Consider the following 18,955-nt stretch of genomic DNA (forward strand, 5'->3'; position numbering starts at 1 on the left):
TCCATGAGCATGATTGGCCGAAACCTATTCCGATCACGTGGATTCAGTGTAAAATTTTCAATTTTAGAGCTACAACTATGGATTTACTTCAATGGTTGATTAATCAAAAAACTAAACAAAACTTAAAATTAAGTTGTGTGTGGAATAATCACATCCATGACAATTCATCGATGTCATTGGCCATACACTGTGCACTGTCGGTAAAAATTAATAGAATGTAAGGACGGTAACATGTCTGTACTAGTTTTCCTAAGATAGATACAAGAATTTTTTTAACCATAGAAAAACACTTGGGGATAAATATATCACTCCCTCACTACACCATTGACATTCACATTGGCTTGTCGAGCCTTTGATCGGATTCACTAATCATGCAAATTTTCACGATCGTATCAACCATATCGATCACATCGACCGATATTATTGGCCACCAATTGATTGGAGCATCTCTAGTATATGCAAAAACTGCATTGCTGATGTCAACCATGAGTTTGATTACCACATTTACATGTGTACTATTTTATCTTACAGGCGTGTGCATATTTGTCAACTGAGTTATTACTGCGGGAAGACCCAGAGGAAGGTCTACACATGTTGAAGAGCGTGATAAAACTCTTCCGATGTTTCGAAAAGAGTTATCAGAGCCAGAGGGAGAGGTTGGCAAGTCATGCAAAACATGCACCCTGGGATTTCCCATCTGTCATCATTTTTACGCGTTTCAACAATTTCCTTAACCGCATGCTACAGCTAGAGGTGAGGATAAAACTTTGTACAGTATGTTTCATGTTGGGTATGAGTATACTTTTTACCCCCCCCCCCCCCCCCCCATTACAGGACATTTTTGAAATAATGCTGGAATACAAAAGATTAGAAAAAGTGGAATTTGGTGGGCCTAAAGGCAAACTCTACAATGAGCATGCTGCTCAGATGTACACAGAGTTCAGTGAGCACTGCCTGTTCTTAATACACAGTGATCACAGCCCTCTTGACTGCAACTCCCAGGTGAGCTTTTCTTGAAGAGCATGACTTATATTCAATAAGGTTTTCTTCAAACTAGTAAATTAACCAAATTCAAACTGAAGATATTGTTTTCACACACTAACAATGCATGATATCGCCACAGGGTTTTGAGAAGGAATACAAGGATTTCAAAATGAAGATTGTGGACTTTGAATGCCAATTTGCAAGCCTCCTCTGCTCAGTCTTTCACGATTGCACAGGACTTGAAGCAGTATTTAAAGTAAGAGAATGTCGATCTACTAACTGTGATGTATCAAACTGGTATAGGTGGCTCAGACACTGCATGTGATAGCAAACAATCATGTCATCACCTTCTCCTGTTCTTGTCTCCAGCTGTTAACAATTGTTGGACCTTTCCTTGAGAGAGAGCACATTAGGCAAATATTTAGTCCTAACATTCCTCTCCTGCTGCAACAGTTTCAAGATGAGCTGGACACATGTAAATTGCTCTTTCAGTCACAACTCAATGAGGTAAGTAGTAATATTACGAAAAAAAAGAAAAGGAAAAAAAATCCCTGTTGGGTTAGTGCAGCACTCGCTTTCTATTCTCTCTTTATTTACAGCTTGGAAGTTGTTTTGGAAAGAACATGGCCTGTGTATCCGGAATGTTGAAATGGGCAAAAATGATCAGAGAACGCATTGAAACCCCATGGGAAAAACTACAAATTGTGTTTGAAAGGTTGAGTGAAACGACTTAATTCTACAGTTTATAAAGTGTATGTGGAAGCAATAGTGTCCTAAAACTCACGACTTATTATTCAGCGTTTTCAGATCTGTGGGAGGTATGGATACAACAAAAGTGCACCATATGTATAAGGAGATGATTAGTCGTCTACACATATGTGAGGAACAAGTTTACTCTAAGTGGTGTAATGGTTTGACTCAGGCTTGCCACATTAATTTGCAACAACCGCTCTTATGTAGAAACTCCTCAAATGACCTCATCTCAGTCAATTTCAATCCCAAGGTGAGTTCACATTTTACACTTCAGTAAGACACCCAGAGCACTGTTTTTGTTCTAGCAAGTCATAGTAAATAAATTAAATAATTACATTAAATCAGATTGATTCCTATAATAATGGAGATTTGAATGTATAAAACCACCAGAGTGACATGCATTTATTTATTTATTTTGGTTGCAAAATTGCTCGATTCCAATGTTTTTAATTATTATGCACAACAGTTAAAACAGTGTCACGGTGAGCTGGAGCCTATTTTTGCTGCGGTGGGCAAGAAGCACCGTACACACTGGACTGGTTGCATTTAATAGAGATCATTAATGTTAAAAATATCAAATATCTGTACTGATAATGTGACATTAATATAGGAACTCCTTTATTCGTTTATTTATTTTTTTAATAACCCTAACAATGCTTTCATCCATGTCATCACTTGTATTGTATGCCCGTGGGCACAACCGACCCGACTCAATGTTGCGCCACAGGCAAGAATTTATTCAGCTTCTTTTGCAATTTACGTATTACATAATGCGTCTAAAAAAAAAAATCCAAAATCATTGATTTTAACATTGTCTTTAGTGCATAAACTAATGTTACTAAATAAAATGCAATAAAATCCGTAATATTGAACTACCCTCTTTAAATGCACAAAAGGCATGATTTTCCAGTATGCATCTATCACCTCTCGCGGGTGCACCCTGCACTTTTCGGAACCTCTGTTTTGTGAGATTCTGCTAAAAACCCTAATCCTGTCCACAGTTAAACAGTGTCTCACTAATCGGCACTGGTATCTGTTTTGGGTCCCCAGCTGGCTGAAGTCTTGAAAGATGTTAAGTATATTCAAACGCTCAACATTGACATTCCTGTGGCAGCCATGACTGTTTTTGAGAAACGTGACCTCTTCACAAAGGTTAGAAGCGCACATGCGACCAGCAGAACCTCTTACTGTTTTGTCAGTGTTTAAAAGATCCTCATCATTTATTATGTTTTTAGTATGTGAGGAGTTTGCAGCTCGTAGTGCAGTGGTACAACAAACTCAAACAGACTGTCCTCGAAATTGAACTCCCGCTCATCAGAGATGAACTGGCCTCAGTAGACCAACTACTGAAAAGAGCAGAGACCGACTTGACCTGGCAACACCAAGACTGCTGGAGCTTCATATGCATCACCAAAAAACAGGTCCAAGACCTTGCTGACCGAGCCAGTAGAGCAAAGGAGAACCGTGATGCCATGCAATCACTGATGAAGAGTTGGAGCAAGCACACTATGTTTTGCAGAAAGGACAACAAGAAAAACTCACTACTACAGCTTGAGGACCGAGGAGACCGTGTTAGCAAGATATCTATCTCCATAAAACAAGATGGAGACTTCATCCACAAGTTGGTACAGGTATATCACAATTTGTACCATTTATTCTCTCTTATCGAGGTTTCCGCATGCATACTCATTGATAATGTAGCAAGAAATTTACTGTACCTGTAAGATGTAAAGATCCAAAACAGGACGGAATCTGCTTCTGATCACGCTGCTTTTTGTAATGTATATTCTCTCCTGTCCACAATCCTCTGAACCATATTTAGGAGAACATGATGCTCTTCAATGCAGACCCAACTTCAGACGCTTGGCAATCCTACATGGAATATATGGACGAGATGGTGGTGGAGGGGCTCTTTGGCTACATTGGTCAGTCACTCCAATTCATTGTGGACAACATGGACTCATGTCACAAGCAGGCCCCTCTCTTTGAGGCTCATTTGATGCTCACGGACTTGGGCATGAGCTTCCATCCGTCCCTGCAGAGAGATGCAAAAGATGGCTTCTATGAGCTTGTAGAAGGACTTGTTGGAGATATTTTTAAGGTGTCAGTAAATATCAACAAGTTGTCTGCTGATGTGAGCTTGGACAGCTATCAGGTACTGACTTTCATTGGCTTCTGAATTACAATTAGGAATGGGCATTTGACAACATTTCCTTCATTGACTATTAATGATCAGTTAATTGATTGATTCATCGTGACGGTATTTTTAATGCAATGGAAGAATAAGCCTGAATATTTTTTGTTCAAGACAGGTACTGTACACACAAGCAAAAGGGTTTCTCATAATCAACTCTTGATGAATTAATATACCTTCCTGAAATGCAATAGATTTTGTACTACACAACGTATGGTGTGATTTTAAAATGAGAAGAATGCATACAAGCAAGTCATTGTGGCGTAGGGAAGAAGATCCTTCCAAAATAAAGAGGCTTTGAAAAGGGAAAGAGTTAAAAATGTAAAATGTCCTCACTTGCCACACCTGCGAAAAAGCGTATAATATTTACACACGACTGTCACGTGATTGACTCCTTACAGGATGTAATGGAAGACATGCTTGATTTGTTGGATTTGCGGAAGGAAGTGATGGAAAGAGTTGAAAACGTCCTCAACAAAGCCGTATCGTACCAGCAACAGTTTGATTGCTACGCCCATTTGTGGCAAGATGACCGGGCAGAGTTTCTCAGCCAGTTTCTCTTGTATGCACGTGCGCTGACACCTGAAGAGGCTGAGGCTCACAGAGCTGATATTCTCCCAGAGAGCCCTCCTACCGTTGATCACTTCAAAGAGCAGGTGAAAGGCGTCTTCGCCATCTCCGTTCCAAAATCACATGAGATTTTCATAAATAACAGTGGTCTTGACTTAACAGATCGATTACTACGAGGACCTGTACTCTGAAACATGCAAACTTGAAGACTCCAGGGTATTTGATGGATGGTTTCGAGTGGACATTAAGCACTTCAAAGTCACTCTGTTGAACACTATTAAGAAGTGGAGTTGGCTTTTTAAGGAGCACCTCTTGACATATGTCACAAACAGGTCACCATTGACGCTGCTAAAACACAAAGAAAACTGTCTCTATGCCATTTTTACATTTCACATTATTCCCTTTAGCCTTGATGACCTTCAAGGATTTGTCCATACTACCGTTGATGGGCTTGCTAAGTGTTTGCCGAAAGGAGACTACAGCAGTCTCGTGGAAGTCATGAGTCACCTCCTGGCTATGAGGGACAGACAAGCTGTCACCGACAAGATGTTTGAGCCCCTAAGAGACACAGTCATCCTCCTAGAACGGCATGCAGTGACCATTCCGGACAAGGTCTATTTACAGCTCGAGGTAAAGGGATTTGTCATTTTTATTTTATTTTTTTATATTTTACTTCTGACTCGCAAATGAGGAAATCTTTTCAATTCAACCACACTTGTTAGGAACTTCCTGAAAAATGGAATGGGGCTAAAAAATTGTCCTTAAAAGTGAGGCATGAGGTGTCCCCTATGCAAAATGAAGAAGTGATGGTTTTACGAAGACGCTGCTTGGAATTTGAGGTCACAACTCATCTCTGTTTCCTGCTTCTGCATAAATAAAATGGAGCATACGCGGATGTAATTGTGTCATGAAGCTTTTTGAAATTTCTTTTTCAGGTGAAACAAAGCCAATTCAGGGACATCTTCAGAGCAACTGCACCTTTCAGTTACAAAACGTCTCATCCCTACATTAGTCTGGATAAAGTAGGAGTTAAACTGTTACCTAATTATGGTCATAAATTTAGATTTGACACTATGTAACATATTTCTTCTCTTGTCTTCTGTTGCATAGTCTGAGAAAGCAATCCGAGACATGGACAAAGAACTGTCAGCGTTGCAGGAGTCAACAAACTTATTTGACGTCACGATCCCTGACTATAAAGACATTAAGCTCTGCAAACGAGAGATCACTGTTCTCAAAGAACTGTGGGACATGGTCATATTTGTTCATGTGAGTAACGTCATAGTTAGAAAGTTTAAAAAAAAACAAGACGAAAATGGAAATATACCTGTGGCTACAAAGCCACAAAAGCCAATAATTCAATAATCTGACCAGCCTGCTGTCTGTGTGGTCATTGATTCTCTTGCCGCTAAATGCCCCAATTAAGGTCCCTCAGCCCATTGACCCTTATGCACGTGTCTTTATCTATACAGACCAATGTGGACCACTGGACAAAGAGCAAATGGAGGCAGATAAACGTCGAACAGATAGATGTGGAATTGAGCGGGTTTGCTAAGGTCAGATCACCAACAGTGAGCTTCTCACCTGCCGTGCACCACTTCTTTGGTTGTTACATTGGTCTAATACAGTTAAGTAATGATGGTAACAAGCCTGCTCTTTGTGTAGGACATGCGAAAGCTTGACAAAGAGGCTCGTGTATGGAATGTGTATTCTGGCTTAGACCTTTTTGTGAAGAATTTGTTGACGTCACTGCGAGCTGTGAGTCAGCTACAGAACCTTGCAATTCGAGAGCGCCACTGGGTACAACTACTAAGGACAATGCAGGTGCATACTACTTGAGAGCAGCATTTTGCTACATAGAAATGACATGTTTTTGCATTCTGTTTATTTATTTATTTATTTATCTAACAGATGAACTTCACTGTGACTGATCATACGACATTGGCAGACCTCTTGGCTCTGCAACTTCATCTTTACGAAGAAGTTGTTCGTTGCACAGTGGATAAGGCAGTTAAAGAAATGGCCATTGAGAAGGTTTTTTGTTGTTGTTGATGGATTAACAGGCAATCATATCAATGTCATCAAAATATTTTATGCCTCACATTCTTTTCGTTTGTGCTTTTAGAAAGGCTAAGAATATCTTTGCATCAGTGTGTCTCGATCTATTGGTAGATGAAGCACTAGTAACTGCAGTTTGTGCATATAGAAAGGTTGCTTTTTAATTTCAGGTTGTGACAGAAATTAGTCAAATATGGGCGTCAATGGAGCTTTCATATGAAGATCATTACCAAACCTCTGTCCCTCTACTTAAATGTGATGAGGAGCTCATTGTGACGCTTGAGGATCATCAGGTAAGTTACAGAGCGAGTCTGCTTTGATTAACATCGCAAAAAGTCTGTAGCTGTAAGACACAAGGACTCGTTCTCAAGACGAGTTGTCTGTTAGAAGCACTGGTAGTTAAATGCTGCATGGTCGAGAATGCAGAATGGGGCCTCTCCGTCTGACTGTCTAACAGCACAGCTGAGACTGCAGAGGTCCCTATTGAGTCCTCAGATTTATAGCTGCTATTGCACATGGGGCATTGTAGCATCACGGCGGCCTTTGTACATGTACACCAGATGCATGGTGGGGGGTGGGGGGGGGGGTGTCATTGTAGCCAGCAATTAGAAGTCTTACTTCTTTAGTGTCTCTGTCTTTGTGTAAATAGACCATATCCCTCCCCCATTATTTTGTCGTGGGCCAAGATGATGAGATTGCTTGAAAATTAAACTGGTGCCTGTGATGATATGAGCTGATCAAAATGCGACTCCTTGCAGGTTAGTGTTTATGGTTGTGCCAAATGTTAGATAACTTACATTGTTCCTTCCAACTCTTTGTGCCCATCCTCAAGGTTCAGCTCCAGGGCATCTTTCAAAGCAAGCACATAGATCACTTTCTTGTCCAAGTTGTGGAACTTCAGAGACAGCTAACAGTGACTGACTCTGTGTTGATGGTCTGGATGGAGGTGCAAAGAACATGGGCCTATTTAGAAAGTATCTTTAAAGGCTGCGATGATATCTGCCAGCAACTACCAACAGATGCACAAAGATTCCGAATGATAGATGCTGAATTTCAGGTCTGCACTTGCATTCATTGTTGCACTTCTGGACCAAAAGGACTCCAAATTGAATCCAATTGACTTTTTCAGGAGTTAATGTTGGACAGTGCAAAAACCAAACATGTGATTGAAGCCACCAATAAACCCAAACTCTTTGAAAAGTTTGAAGATCTTCAGAAAAGGTCATTGTGCATTCTATGTTGTTTTTTTTAAAACATGAAAATGATTGGCATAATTCCTAATTCCTCTCTCTTGCCAGGCTGGCTTTGTGTGAAAAAGCTCTTGCTGAATACCTGGAGACCAAAAGACTTGCCTTTCCGAGATTCTACTTCATATCATCTGCAGACTTGCTGGATATTCTCTCTAAGGGAGGCCGTCCCAAAGATGTACATAATTGATTTGATTTTATCTTGCTTCTTTATTATGTATTAATAGCCACATTTCAATACTCACTGTACATCAATCTGATGCATTGCATTTCAGGTGACATGCCACCTCTTAAAATTATTTGATAATGTGTCTGATCTGGAATTCTCCAACAATCAATCTAAACTTGCTATGGGCATGTACAGCAAAGAACGGGAGTATGTACCATTCCAGAAGGAATGTTACTGTAATGGAGCGGTAAGCTATGACGATAAAATATTCCATCCAGAATAGAATAGAATTCATGTTTTATTAATCTCGAGGGAAATTCTATCATGTTTGACTGTATTCTGATAATTCATTGTTATATGTTATACATGAATATTGTATAAGGTGGAGGTGTGGCTTGCCTTTCTGGAGGAGTCCATGAGGGAAAGTGTTCGGGGTCACCTGTCTGAGGCTGTGTCAGTGTATGAGGAAAGGCCCAGAGAGCAGTGGATTTTTGATTTCCCGGCCCAAGTTGCTCTGACTGCGTCACAGATTTGGTGGAGTAACGATGTGGAGCTTGCGTTTAAAAGACTGGAAGAAGGATTTGAGTCTGCTCTTAAAGACTACAACAAGAAACAGGTGAGAAGAGAATGTCTGTCTCTTCCATGCCATCTTGATTGCATCAGATTCAATGACTTGTGCTTGTCAGTTTTTCTAGTCCTACTGTATGTCATGACCTTGATTGCTGCTTAAATAATCTCCCCCTCCTTCAGATAACAGATTCGAGCTGTCATGCAAGACCAGTGATAAACTAATTCCACTGATATTTTAGTCAAGCTGTTTGTGCAAAATTATCTTGTTCCAATGTTCACTTTCATACACCTGTGCTGTCGGGGAGCCTGATGAGTGTTACTGGTAATACCGGTCGCGTTCTTTTTTTGGTACCCTTAGATTTATTTGAAGTTGCTCTGTCCAATCTCCCCAGATTGCTCAACTGAACATGTTGATTAACATGCTGTTGAGCGAGCTGAGTCAACGAGACAGACAGAAGATCATGACTATTTGCACCATCGATGTTCATGCGAGAGATGTTGTCACCAGCTTGATTGCCCAAAAGGTGAGCAATCTTAAGATCGCACCAACTGTAGAGCAAGCACATTTGACATTTTAAAACCCAATCTCACAAATCAGAAATCTGCGTTGCACATCATGTTTACTCTCTGAAGACTCTTCTATTGTCATTATCATTATATTTGACTAAAACAAAAACTGTAATCGGTTTCAACTGTCATATTTCTTTGTCACTGTGCCGTAGTAATGGCATTTCTACAGCATAGTGTGTCAGTTATCAACTGTGCGTCTAGGTTACCACCTCACAGGCCTTCCATTGGCTTTCCCATCTCCGACACTACTGGAATGAGCCGCAGCGCCACTGTTTCATTAACATTTGTGATGCCCAGCTCCCTTACCTTTACGAGTATCTTGGAAATACACCACGTCTTGTCATCACTCCTCTCACAGACCGGTAAGAATGTTGGCCATTGTCATTCAGAAAATGCATCAAAGGTTTCAACACACTGTATATTGCTTTATTAACTTAGCTGCTACATCACACTGACTCAGTCACTGCACCTGACCATGAGTGGGGCGCCATCGGGTCCTGCTGGGACTGGTAAAACTGAGACCACAAAGGACCTTGGCCGGGCAGCGGGTGTCATGGTCTACATCTTTAACTGTTCTGAGCAGATGGACTACAGGGTTGGAGATTTGATAATCGACCCCCTTTGTTCATTTCATATTCACACATTGTTATGTTAGCAGTGCATTTATTCATTTCTTTTTAATGCCTCTTGTTTGTGTCTTTTTTTCACATTATTTGAATGCCTAGTCAACAGGCAATATCTACAAGGGTTTGGCCCAGACTGGAGCATGGGGCTGCTTTGATGAATTCAATCGCATCCCTGTCGAGGTTTTGTCTGTTGTTGCGGTGCAGGTGAAAACGATCCAGGATGCCATCAGATCGAAAAAGAAAAGGTAAAGAGATGAATCTTAATTTATCAAGCCTCTTGGACAAGGTGAGTATTACCTGTACTAATAACAGGTCAACGTGTCCTCAGGTTCCTGTTCCTGAATACAGAAATTCTGTTAAAGCCCTCCGTGGGGATCTTCATTACCATGAATCCAGGCTATGCAGGAAGGACGGAACTACCCGAGAACCTCAAGGCTTTGTTTAGGTGGACATTGTAAACAATCACAATGTCTCATTCAGTACAATGTAGATTTAGGTTAAATATATGCTATATCTTCTTGCTGCTGTAGACCGTGCGCAATGGTGGTACCAGACATTGAGCTCATCTGTGAAATCATGTTAGTGGCAGAGGGCTTCTGTGGTGCCAAGCTTCTAGCCAGGAAGTTCACCTCTCTTTACACTCTGTGCAAAGAGCTTCTTTCCAAGCAGGTAGACTATAACAGTTTATTACACTCCTCTGTTTGTTTATTTTTATTTTTTTGTGATGTAAATACCCACCGACTGTATATCTATCTGTTAGGATCACTATGATTGGGGTTTACGAGCTGTCAAGTCTGTTTTGGTCGTGGCTGGTGCACTCAGAAGAAGAGACAAGACAAGACCCGAGGAGCAGGTGATGCCATAACATGGGAAAAGGACGGTGCTGTGGGCTCAACACATTATCAATTTGAGCAGAGATAAGATCCAAGTTATTGTGTGCAAGCAAGATCTCTTTTGGTTATACTCAGTATACCAACTCAAACCAACAACTGAAAACCATTGATGCAAGACTAAATGTGTTTTTTAGGTGTTAATGCGTGCACTGAGGGATTTCAACATGCCAAAAATTGTGACCGATGATGTCACGATCTTCCTTGGATTGTTGCGAGATCTATTTCCTGGCCTTGAAGTAGAGAGAGAAAGAGATTGGGACTTTGAAAAGGAAGTCAGACATACCACTGTTTCTCTCCGACTCCAGCATGAGGAAGCATTCATCCTCAAGGTTTATCGTCATATGGCTTGAAAATAATTATCTTTTACACTAACTGATCAATATCCAAAATGTCATCACATCTTTTTTTAAGGTGATGCAGTTGGTGGAACTCATGGCTGTGCGTCATTCTGTCTTTGTTGTTGGAAATGCTGGAACTGGAAAAAGCTCGGTTCGTTAGTAATGGTTTTAATTCTCATTAAAAAAAAAGATCCATGTGTATTGGTGTTTAACATGTCACATACTATGTTTATGTTTCACTAGATATTGCGAGTTCTCTACAAAACCTACGTAAACCTAAAGCGGAAGCCTGTCTGGAATGACCTGAATCCAAAAGCAGTTGACAGAGATGAATTGTTTGGCTTCATCCATCCTGCAACTCGAGAGTGGAAAGATGGCAAGCATATTTAATTTGTAAATACAGTGGACCCCCGCATACTTGCAGTTCGGCACCCGCGGATTCTAATCACAGGATTTCTTTGTTCCCAGTGTGTGTGTGTGTGTGTGTGTGTGTGTGTGTGTAAAAAAAAAAGAATATATATATATATATATATATATATATATATATATATATATATATATATATATATATACAGCATATATATACAGTATAACATTTGTTACTGTTTTTCTTTGTTTTTTTGGGGGGGGGGGCTTGTCTTTCATGGAAAATGCTTATTGGTAGTTTACCCTGGTTTTAAGTAAATGCCCCACTGCGGGCATCATTTTTTACGTGTATTTTCGCCATTCGTGGGCTATCCTGTCCCTGTCCCTTGCAAACAGCTTGAGAGTCCACTGTACATTTAAATCCTCAAGTGAACATAAATTAAATACCTTGCAATGTCCTTTCCTGTTTGCGTTCCCAATGTAAGGTTTGCTTTCATCGCTAATGCGAGAGCAAGCGAACATGTCCAACCCAGGACCTAAGTGGATTGTGTTGGATGGAGATATCGATCCGATGTGGATTGAATCACTCAACACAGTGATGGATGATAACAAGGTACCTCCCTCCTGTTCACCCATACACGTTTTTTTTAAACAACACATAGCAACAAAGGGGGTACAGACAGAAAAATATGTTTCTTTCACCTCCCTTCAGCAATCACTTTTTGGAGTGGCATACTTGGAACTCTTTTGTTTTTTTTCCCCCCAGAGCAATGAATTATGTAGCTGAGATGATGAGATGTTCTCATTGTTGAAGTTATGTCTCGCTGATCATTAAGTGGGTATAATAAAGCCATATATAATCTTCCAGGTCCTGACTCTAGCTAGCAATGAGCGGGTGCCACTCACTTCATCGATGAGGCTTGTGTTTGAAATTAGCCACCTGAGAGCAGCCACTCCCGCCACTGTATCCAGAGCAGGAATTCTTTACATCAATCCACAAGACCTGGGCTGGAATCTGTGAGTCCCAAACAACAATTCTTTTCCATTTTGATAACTGTGTGTGAGACATCGGGTGACGTCTGTGTTTGTGTTTTTGTAACTAGAATAGGGTGGTATCTTAATTATATCATCTCGATAATGAATAATTGATTTTTGCTCAGGTATGTTGCCAGTTGGATTGACCAGCGAGAACGGCAAACAGAAAGGGCTCACTTAACCATACTGTTTGAAAAATATGTCCCACGTTGTGTTGAGAAGATGCGAAAGACATTCAAGACAATCACTCCAATTCCCGAGAACTCTCTGGTACAGGTATGTCACGCATACAGCAAATTATCAATTTCCCTTTGCCCTCTATGAAATCCTGATGTCAGAACTTATCTATATGTCTCTGTTCTCATTCAGACACTCTGCACTTTGCTCGACTGCCTTCTAACCCCAGAAAACATTCCATCTGACTCTCCCAGGGATCTTTATGAGACTTACTTTATTTTTGCCTGCATTTGGGCTTTTGGAGGGGCCTTGTGTCATGACCAGGTTCGTTCATTTTCTAACTGATTAAAGTATTACAGTACTTGTCTTTTTTGGCACCTCAACGTATAGGTGTGTACATACATAAAAATGCATGTATCTCGGTTGAATAAAATCATCTACCAACTTAATAAGTGGGCCGAGGTGATTTTGGTATCAGAGTGAGTATTTTTGTAATACCAATTTTTCCTATTTCATATCCATCCATCCATTTTCCGAACCGCTTAATCCTCACTAGGGTCGCGGGGGGTGCTGGAGCCTATCCCAGCTGTCTTCGGGCAGTAGGCGGGGGACACCCTGAATCGGTTGCCAGCCAATCGCAGGGCACACATAGACAAACAACCATCCACGCTCACATTCACACCTAGGGACAATTTTAGAGAGTTCAATCAGCCTGCCATGCATGTTTTTGGAATGTGGGAGGAAACCGGAGTACCCGGAGAAAACCCACGCAGGCCCGGGGAGAACATGCAAACTCCACACAGGGTGGCCGGAGCTGGAATTGAACCCGGTACCTCTGCACTGTGAAGTCGATGTGCTAACCACTGGACTACCGGGCCGCCCTCTATTTCATATCAATTTTTGTTTGTCTTGGTACTAAAACAAATGCACTAGTGTATGTAAATAATGGTTGGCCTACATTATTATACTTTGTTCAGACAAATGTTGACAGTTGAAATAATCTAAAACAAAGCTTGAACGTTTTTTTAATTTAGACCGGGCCTGTGCATTGAGAGTATGCATAACATTCTGACATTTTTTCTGATTATCTAGCTCTATGATTACCGAGCGGAGTTCAGTAAGTGGTGGGCCAAAGAAATGAAGACGGTGAAGTTTCCAACACAGGGGACCGTGTTTGACTTCTACATTGATCCTCAAACCAAGCGCTTTCTTCCTTGGACTGACATTGTGCCTCCCTTTGAAATGGAAAGTGGCACACCATTACAAGTGAGAATACCTCAGACTCTTTTCATATAGACCAATATTATTATTATATATTTTTTTTAGGTAATTCAAAAACGCCAAACTTTTTCACAGGTTTGACAGAATGTCATACACATGCTCATTAAAATTTTGAGGAGAAATAACCAAGAATCAACAATGAAGACATTAAAATTGTACGCACGCCTCATTGAACATAATAAGAAAGGCTCATGTCACTTTGAGAGGTTATGGCAGGGGTGTTCCAGTGGTTGATAGGCTTGCCACTGAGTGTGATTACCATCTACTACACCCCATACCAGTCTGCGTGGGGATGAAGGCTTGAGCAACAAGCCTTGAGCTTTCACCCACGCTCTTTTGTCTTTCTTTATGCTCCTGTATACAGCTGTGAATGCTCCAAAGGGTCTTGCTGAGCCATAATTAGAGGGGTTTTGTTCTCAGCAAATGAAGCTATTATGACAGAATAGTTGTGGTATACTGGCGGATTGCAAGAAATTATAAATCACATACAATTCACCGAACACATGTCTGTCAATAAATCACTCCAAAGAAAGCCTTAATAGCCATGTATGTTTCTGTTCCCTGTCCTCCTGCGGTTTGTATGATTGTAGGCTGTTCTGGTACACACAGCAGAGACCTTGCGTCTGCGCTACTTCATGGACTTGTTGCTGGAGCGGAGACAGCCCCTGATGCTTGTAGGGAACGCTGGAGTGGGGAAAACTGCACTTGTCAGGCATAAGTTAGATGACCTGCCAGAGAGTTACACAACTACAAAAATACCCTTCAACTACTACACAACGTCCCTGGCACTGCAGGGTGAGTTGGAAGTGGGGGTCGGGGGGTGTTGGTGATGTTTTCTGTTTGTGGTTGCACGTTTTAATAAGCTGTAGCGCCATCTGCTGGTGCTTTCAAACTGCTTTTAGAGTGGAAGGATTTCAGTTGTTCATTTGTCAAAAAATAAATAAAATCATAATTTGGTTTTGTTGCTTTTGTAGAGTTCCTAGAACGTAAGTTAGAAAAACGAGCAGGCAGGAGCTACTCACCTGCAGGCAGCAGAAAACTGGTGTACTTCATTGATGATATGAACTTGCCAGCTGTCGACACCTATGGAACAGTGCAACCGCACACACTCATAAGGCAGCATCTGGATTATGGGCACTGGTATGATGGCATTTTTTTTCCCCTGTTGCATTCAATTCTACATTGTAACGCATTTTTGGCATACACCACAGGTACGATAGACAGAAGTTGTCCTTAAAAGAAATAAACAACACGCAATATGTTGCATGTATGAACTCAACTGCTGGGAGCTTCAGTATCAACCCAAGACTTCAGGTATGTTAAAAAAGTTAAAATGTCAACATACAGTACATAGGATTATTCTTGAAGAGGTACACTTCCAGCATGCTTACTGTTGTGCACGGGTCAATTAAAAACACTGGTGTGTGATTAAATACAATAGTAGTCAAGTGGCGATCACCTTGATTTTGGACCGATAGTCTGAAATTAAGCAGACTTATTGAAATGTTTTAATGCAGGGATACCAATACAGCTCAGGACTATCATTATTGTTTTCAAAATCAAGGTAATGTCATCTTTTTTTCAACAGAGACATTTCTCCGTGTTTGCGGTGAATTTTCCTTCATCCGAGGCTCTGATGTCCATCTTTGGGCAGATCTTGAGCTGTCACCTGACACAGCATCACTTCAGTTTGCCAGTTCAGAAGAGCATTGCAGCTGTCGTCCAAGCTGCAGTAACGCTCCATCACAAGATGGATCTCAGCTTTCTGCCAACAGCTGTCAAATTTCATTACACATTCAATATGCGAGATATGGCTAACATCTTTCAGGTAATGCCAATTGCAATACTGTATTGGAACTATTTGCAAGAAGGCCTGTGAATGAAGCAAAATATTCATCTGGCTGCGTGTGGTTCAGGGTATCCTCTTCGCTGAGCCAGAGAATGTGGAAAACAGCGTTGATCTTGCTCTGCTTTGGCTCCATGAGTCCTGCAGAGTCTACTCTGACAGGCTGTTAAATGTCAAAGACGTACAGCTCTTCCGGAAGCTCCAGATGGACACCGTGCATGAGTGCTTTGAGGTGTAATACAGATTCAGATTCCTAAATAAGCTTACCTGCTGCCAATACTGTATTACTGATCAGTTGTCCCAAATAAATTGATATATGGTATGTTTCTTTATCTAGGGCGTTGAAGATGAAAAGGTGACAAAGCAACCCCTAATTTTTTGCCACTTTGCCCAAGTGGGCAAGGAATCCTTTTACACAACTGTCACAGACTGGTGTATGCTCAGGACCATCCTCACTGATGCCCTGGAGAGCTACAATGAACTCAATGCAGCCATGAATCTTGTGCTGTTTGAAGACGCAATGCAACATGTGTAAGTATTGATGTATAGCATGTGACCAGAATGAGTGTAAATTTAGCTGGGGTTTTTTTCCTTTAAGATTGTTTTAGCTTAAAAAAAAAAGAAAACACAAGTAATGTTTTTCCCAAAAATTAAGTACCGGTAATACAAATTGATGACAAAAATGTCTTGTTGTTGCAAGCTGTCGAATCAGTCGCATCCTGGAGTCTCCGGGCAGTCATGCCTTACTGATCGGGGTTGGGGGCAGCGGGAAGCAGAGCCTGACTCGTCTGGCTGCCTACATTTCCTCTGTGGAAGTCTTCCAAATCACTTTACACAAAGGTTACAGCATCCAGGACCTCAAGGTAAACGCAGATGCAAGATCATAATAATTACCATATGATGTCATAAAGTATGCTTTCCCCATGTTCTATCAACACTCGCGGCCTTCAATTTGTTTTGTTTTTTTACACAAAATAAAATAACATGGAAAAACGTAATCAATATTCCCTGTGGCTGCATTCATGATATTGATTTCATTCCATTTTGTTAAGATGCTCTGTTGATGCAGGAAATAATTGTCGGATACCATTAAAGACCACTGGGAAATATTTCAATATCTTGTTGATGAGACATGTTTTGCAGTTGTAATAATTCAAAAACACCTTAAAGGTTCATGGCGGCATATTGTGGTTTATTATATTGATTAGTGTAAGACGTGTCATCGTTCCCATTCATTCGTTGTTCATTTGTGTTCATATCGTTTGTGGTTTTGCTCAGATGGATCTAGCCGGTTTGTTGCTGAAAGCCGGTGTGAAGAATCAGCGTGTAGCTCTCCTTATGACCGATGCACAAATACCCGATGAGCGCTTTTTGGTCATTGTGAATGACTTACTGTCATCAGGTCTGTTTCTTAATTTCACGTTAATTCTTGTTCAGTGCTCCTGTAGTTTTTTTGTTTATTTAGGACAGAATCCATTTTCAAATGATTCATTCTGTTAAATGATTGTGAAATCTTCCACTGCATGACCAGCTAATATTGATCCTTGTAGTTCTAGTGTTTGTAATGGCTGCAACTCTCTGCAGGAGAAATCCCTGATGTCTTCAGTGAGGAGGAGATTGAAAGAATTGTGGCCGCTGTGAGAGTTGACGTCCGTGCTCTTGGGCTGCTTGACACCAAGGAGAACTGCTGGAGGTTCTTTACTGACAGAGTCCGCCTTCAGCTGACGGTCCATTTTTTTCCAAACCTAACATCTCATCATTAATTCCTCCCCCCTCACGAGTCTCTGACCAAAGCCACGACACACACTAATAATGGCCACAATCGCAATTTTCAAACATGGCCATTCATAATGGCACGCAATTAGGAAAGTCTGTAGTTGTGATAAATAGTCAAAGAGAATGCATTTCCAACTTTATCAAAGTAACGGTAACAACAATAGCAATATTAAGCAAGCATTACTGCTGTAAACAGCTACATTGGTAGCCTGATTTATTCATAACACGGTGTTGCTGTTACACAAAATTTTTGTTTGAAGATTTATGTTTTGGAATGCACAATCATTTGAAATTCAAAAAGAGTTGATAAGCTTACCCGTTGATGAGAAATGTTGCCAATTCTACATCCTTTCAGTTGCTTAAGTTCCCTTCGCTGTGCTTCTGCTTGTCCGTCTCTTCTCCAGTTGTGGGGAAACAAGGCATGGGCATTTTTATTATTATTGTTTTTGTTTGTTTGTTTGTTTGTTTGTTTGTTTGTTTGTTTTTGCTATTCCGTCATAGTTACAGCAAAGCTCCTGAAGCCCAGGGTAACAGGTCAGCACAAGGGTGTGAGGGTGTTCCTACTCGGAGTTTGCCTGCAAGTGCATAGCAAATGATTGACACCTCATCACTCAAACCTTTTGTTTATGATAGTTTGTTTAACCTCAGGCGCTGAGGTTTCTTACGAATAACAGTAGAGGTATAAGATTGGACCAGAGAGGCATGTTTTTTAAATTCTTTTTTTTTTTTGTGCGTGTGTGTGTTTTTTTTAAACAGATAAATTAACTCATACTACTGTCAGATCATACTGACAGTTGTAACATCTATGTAAAAAAAAAAAAATACATGACAACAAATTGTGACATGATGTCTGGATTGTTATATGCCTATATGATGAATTCTCCGAAAATAACATCTCTTTTTCCTGAGATTCTGAATATTAGAGGACACAATTTAGCTTTGGGCAATGTTTTAAATAAATACACTGTATCACTATCCAATTTTGGTTTCATTACCTGAACTGCTAACGCTCAGAAATCTATGTAGACACAGACTTATTTTTCTATTAGTGATTAAACCAGCATGTACCATGACCGTGTAGAAATATGTAACATACACATATTCTTGTGTTTGAGCGATTCACACCTGCTGTTTAAGGGCATTACGCCTGATGAGATAAATTAACAGACCCAGTCAAACTGGGAGGTGAAAAGGAAGGAAATTCTTGTCCGGGTCCACACATTTGCAGTCCAGCTAATCATTGTGCCAGGGTCTCGGGTCGTGGCACCGTCTGCTCCATCCAACTGGTGAAGTGTCTGCATGACTGCTTGCCAAAGTGAGAGAAGAAGGGACTGGAGAGGAAATAGGAGGTTGCCAGTAATCTGTTTACCTTTAGGATGTTTCTGCGCTATTGTTGCTATATGATATCGTATGTGTTGATTTCTCTCAAAGCACTGAAACTGACATTGTTAAAGCAAAGTAAGCATGCAGACTGTAATTATGCATTCTGCCATTTGTTTGAT

At 40.7% G+C, this 18,955-nt stretch overlaps 1 protein-coding gene across 1 annotated transcript in view; it reads left to right on the forward strand.

The window, feature by feature from the left end:
* The window catches only part of LOC147203581 (dynein axonemal heavy chain 11), a 36,913-nt gene that overhangs the window by 909 nt on the left and 17,049 nt on the right, over positions 1-18,955 (forward strand). Inside the window, exons 3-50 of the mRNA XM_086113235.1 lie at positions 532-753; positions 835-1,002; positions 1,124-1,240; positions 1,354-1,491; positions 1,584-1,699; positions 1,783-1,987; positions 2,788-2,889; positions 2,973-3,368; positions 3,560-3,892; positions 4,333-4,587; positions 4,664-4,833; positions 4,909-5,131; positions 5,224-5,340; positions 5,437-5,523; positions 5,612-5,770; positions 5,974-6,057; positions 6,167-6,325; positions 6,413-6,535; positions 6,730-6,852; positions 7,392-7,616; positions 7,689-7,780; positions 7,858-7,984; positions 8,082-8,222; positions 8,358-8,591; positions 8,938-9,069; positions 9,317-9,477; positions 9,554-9,710; positions 9,841-9,986; positions 10,070-10,186; positions 10,272-10,410; positions 10,502-10,594; positions 10,769-10,963; positions 11,046-11,123; positions 11,216-11,348; positions 11,824-11,951; positions 12,207-12,355; positions 12,499-12,649; positions 12,743-12,874; positions 13,643-13,816; positions 14,422-14,626; positions 14,806-14,971; positions 15,043-15,145; positions 15,420-15,659; positions 15,748-15,909; positions 16,015-16,208; positions 16,378-16,540; positions 16,956-17,079; positions 17,262-17,404. Coding sequence (XP_085969361.1) covers positions 532-753; positions 835-1,002; positions 1,124-1,240; positions 1,354-1,491; positions 1,584-1,699; positions 1,783-1,987; positions 2,788-2,889; positions 2,973-3,368; positions 3,560-3,892; positions 4,333-4,587; positions 4,664-4,833; positions 4,909-5,131; positions 5,224-5,340; positions 5,437-5,523; positions 5,612-5,770; positions 5,974-6,057; positions 6,167-6,325; positions 6,413-6,535; positions 6,730-6,852; positions 7,392-7,616; positions 7,689-7,780; positions 7,858-7,984; positions 8,082-8,222; positions 8,358-8,591; positions 8,938-9,069; positions 9,317-9,477; positions 9,554-9,710; positions 9,841-9,986; positions 10,070-10,186; positions 10,272-10,410; positions 10,502-10,594; positions 10,769-10,963; positions 11,046-11,123; positions 11,216-11,348; positions 11,824-11,951; positions 12,207-12,355; positions 12,499-12,649; positions 12,743-12,874; positions 13,643-13,816; positions 14,422-14,626; positions 14,806-14,971; positions 15,043-15,145; positions 15,420-15,659; positions 15,748-15,909; positions 16,015-16,208; positions 16,378-16,540; positions 16,956-17,079; positions 17,262-17,404 — 7,701 coding nt within the window. The remainder of the gene's footprint in view (positions 1-531; positions 754-834; positions 1,003-1,123; positions 1,241-1,353; positions 1,492-1,583; positions 1,700-1,782; positions 1,988-2,787; positions 2,890-2,972; positions 3,369-3,559; positions 3,893-4,332; positions 4,588-4,663; positions 4,834-4,908; positions 5,132-5,223; positions 5,341-5,436; positions 5,524-5,611; positions 5,771-5,973; positions 6,058-6,166; positions 6,326-6,412; positions 6,536-6,729; positions 6,853-7,391; positions 7,617-7,688; positions 7,781-7,857; positions 7,985-8,081; positions 8,223-8,357; positions 8,592-8,937; positions 9,070-9,316; positions 9,478-9,553; positions 9,711-9,840; positions 9,987-10,069; positions 10,187-10,271; positions 10,411-10,501; positions 10,595-10,768; positions 10,964-11,045; positions 11,124-11,215; positions 11,349-11,823; positions 11,952-12,206; positions 12,356-12,498; positions 12,650-12,742; positions 12,875-13,642; positions 13,817-14,421; positions 14,627-14,805; positions 14,972-15,042; positions 15,146-15,419; positions 15,660-15,747; positions 15,910-16,014; positions 16,209-16,377; positions 16,541-16,955; positions 17,080-17,261; positions 17,405-18,955) is intronic.

The sequence above is a fragment of the Hippocampus guttulatus genome, chromosome 6 (assembly GCF_054856545.1).
Source record: "Hippocampus guttulatus isolate MCC_2025c chromosome 6, RoL_Hgut_1.0, whole genome shotgun sequence".
In the NCBI taxonomy this organism is placed as follows: Eukaryota; Metazoa; Chordata; class Actinopteri; order Syngnathiformes; family Syngnathidae; genus Hippocampus; species Hippocampus guttulatus.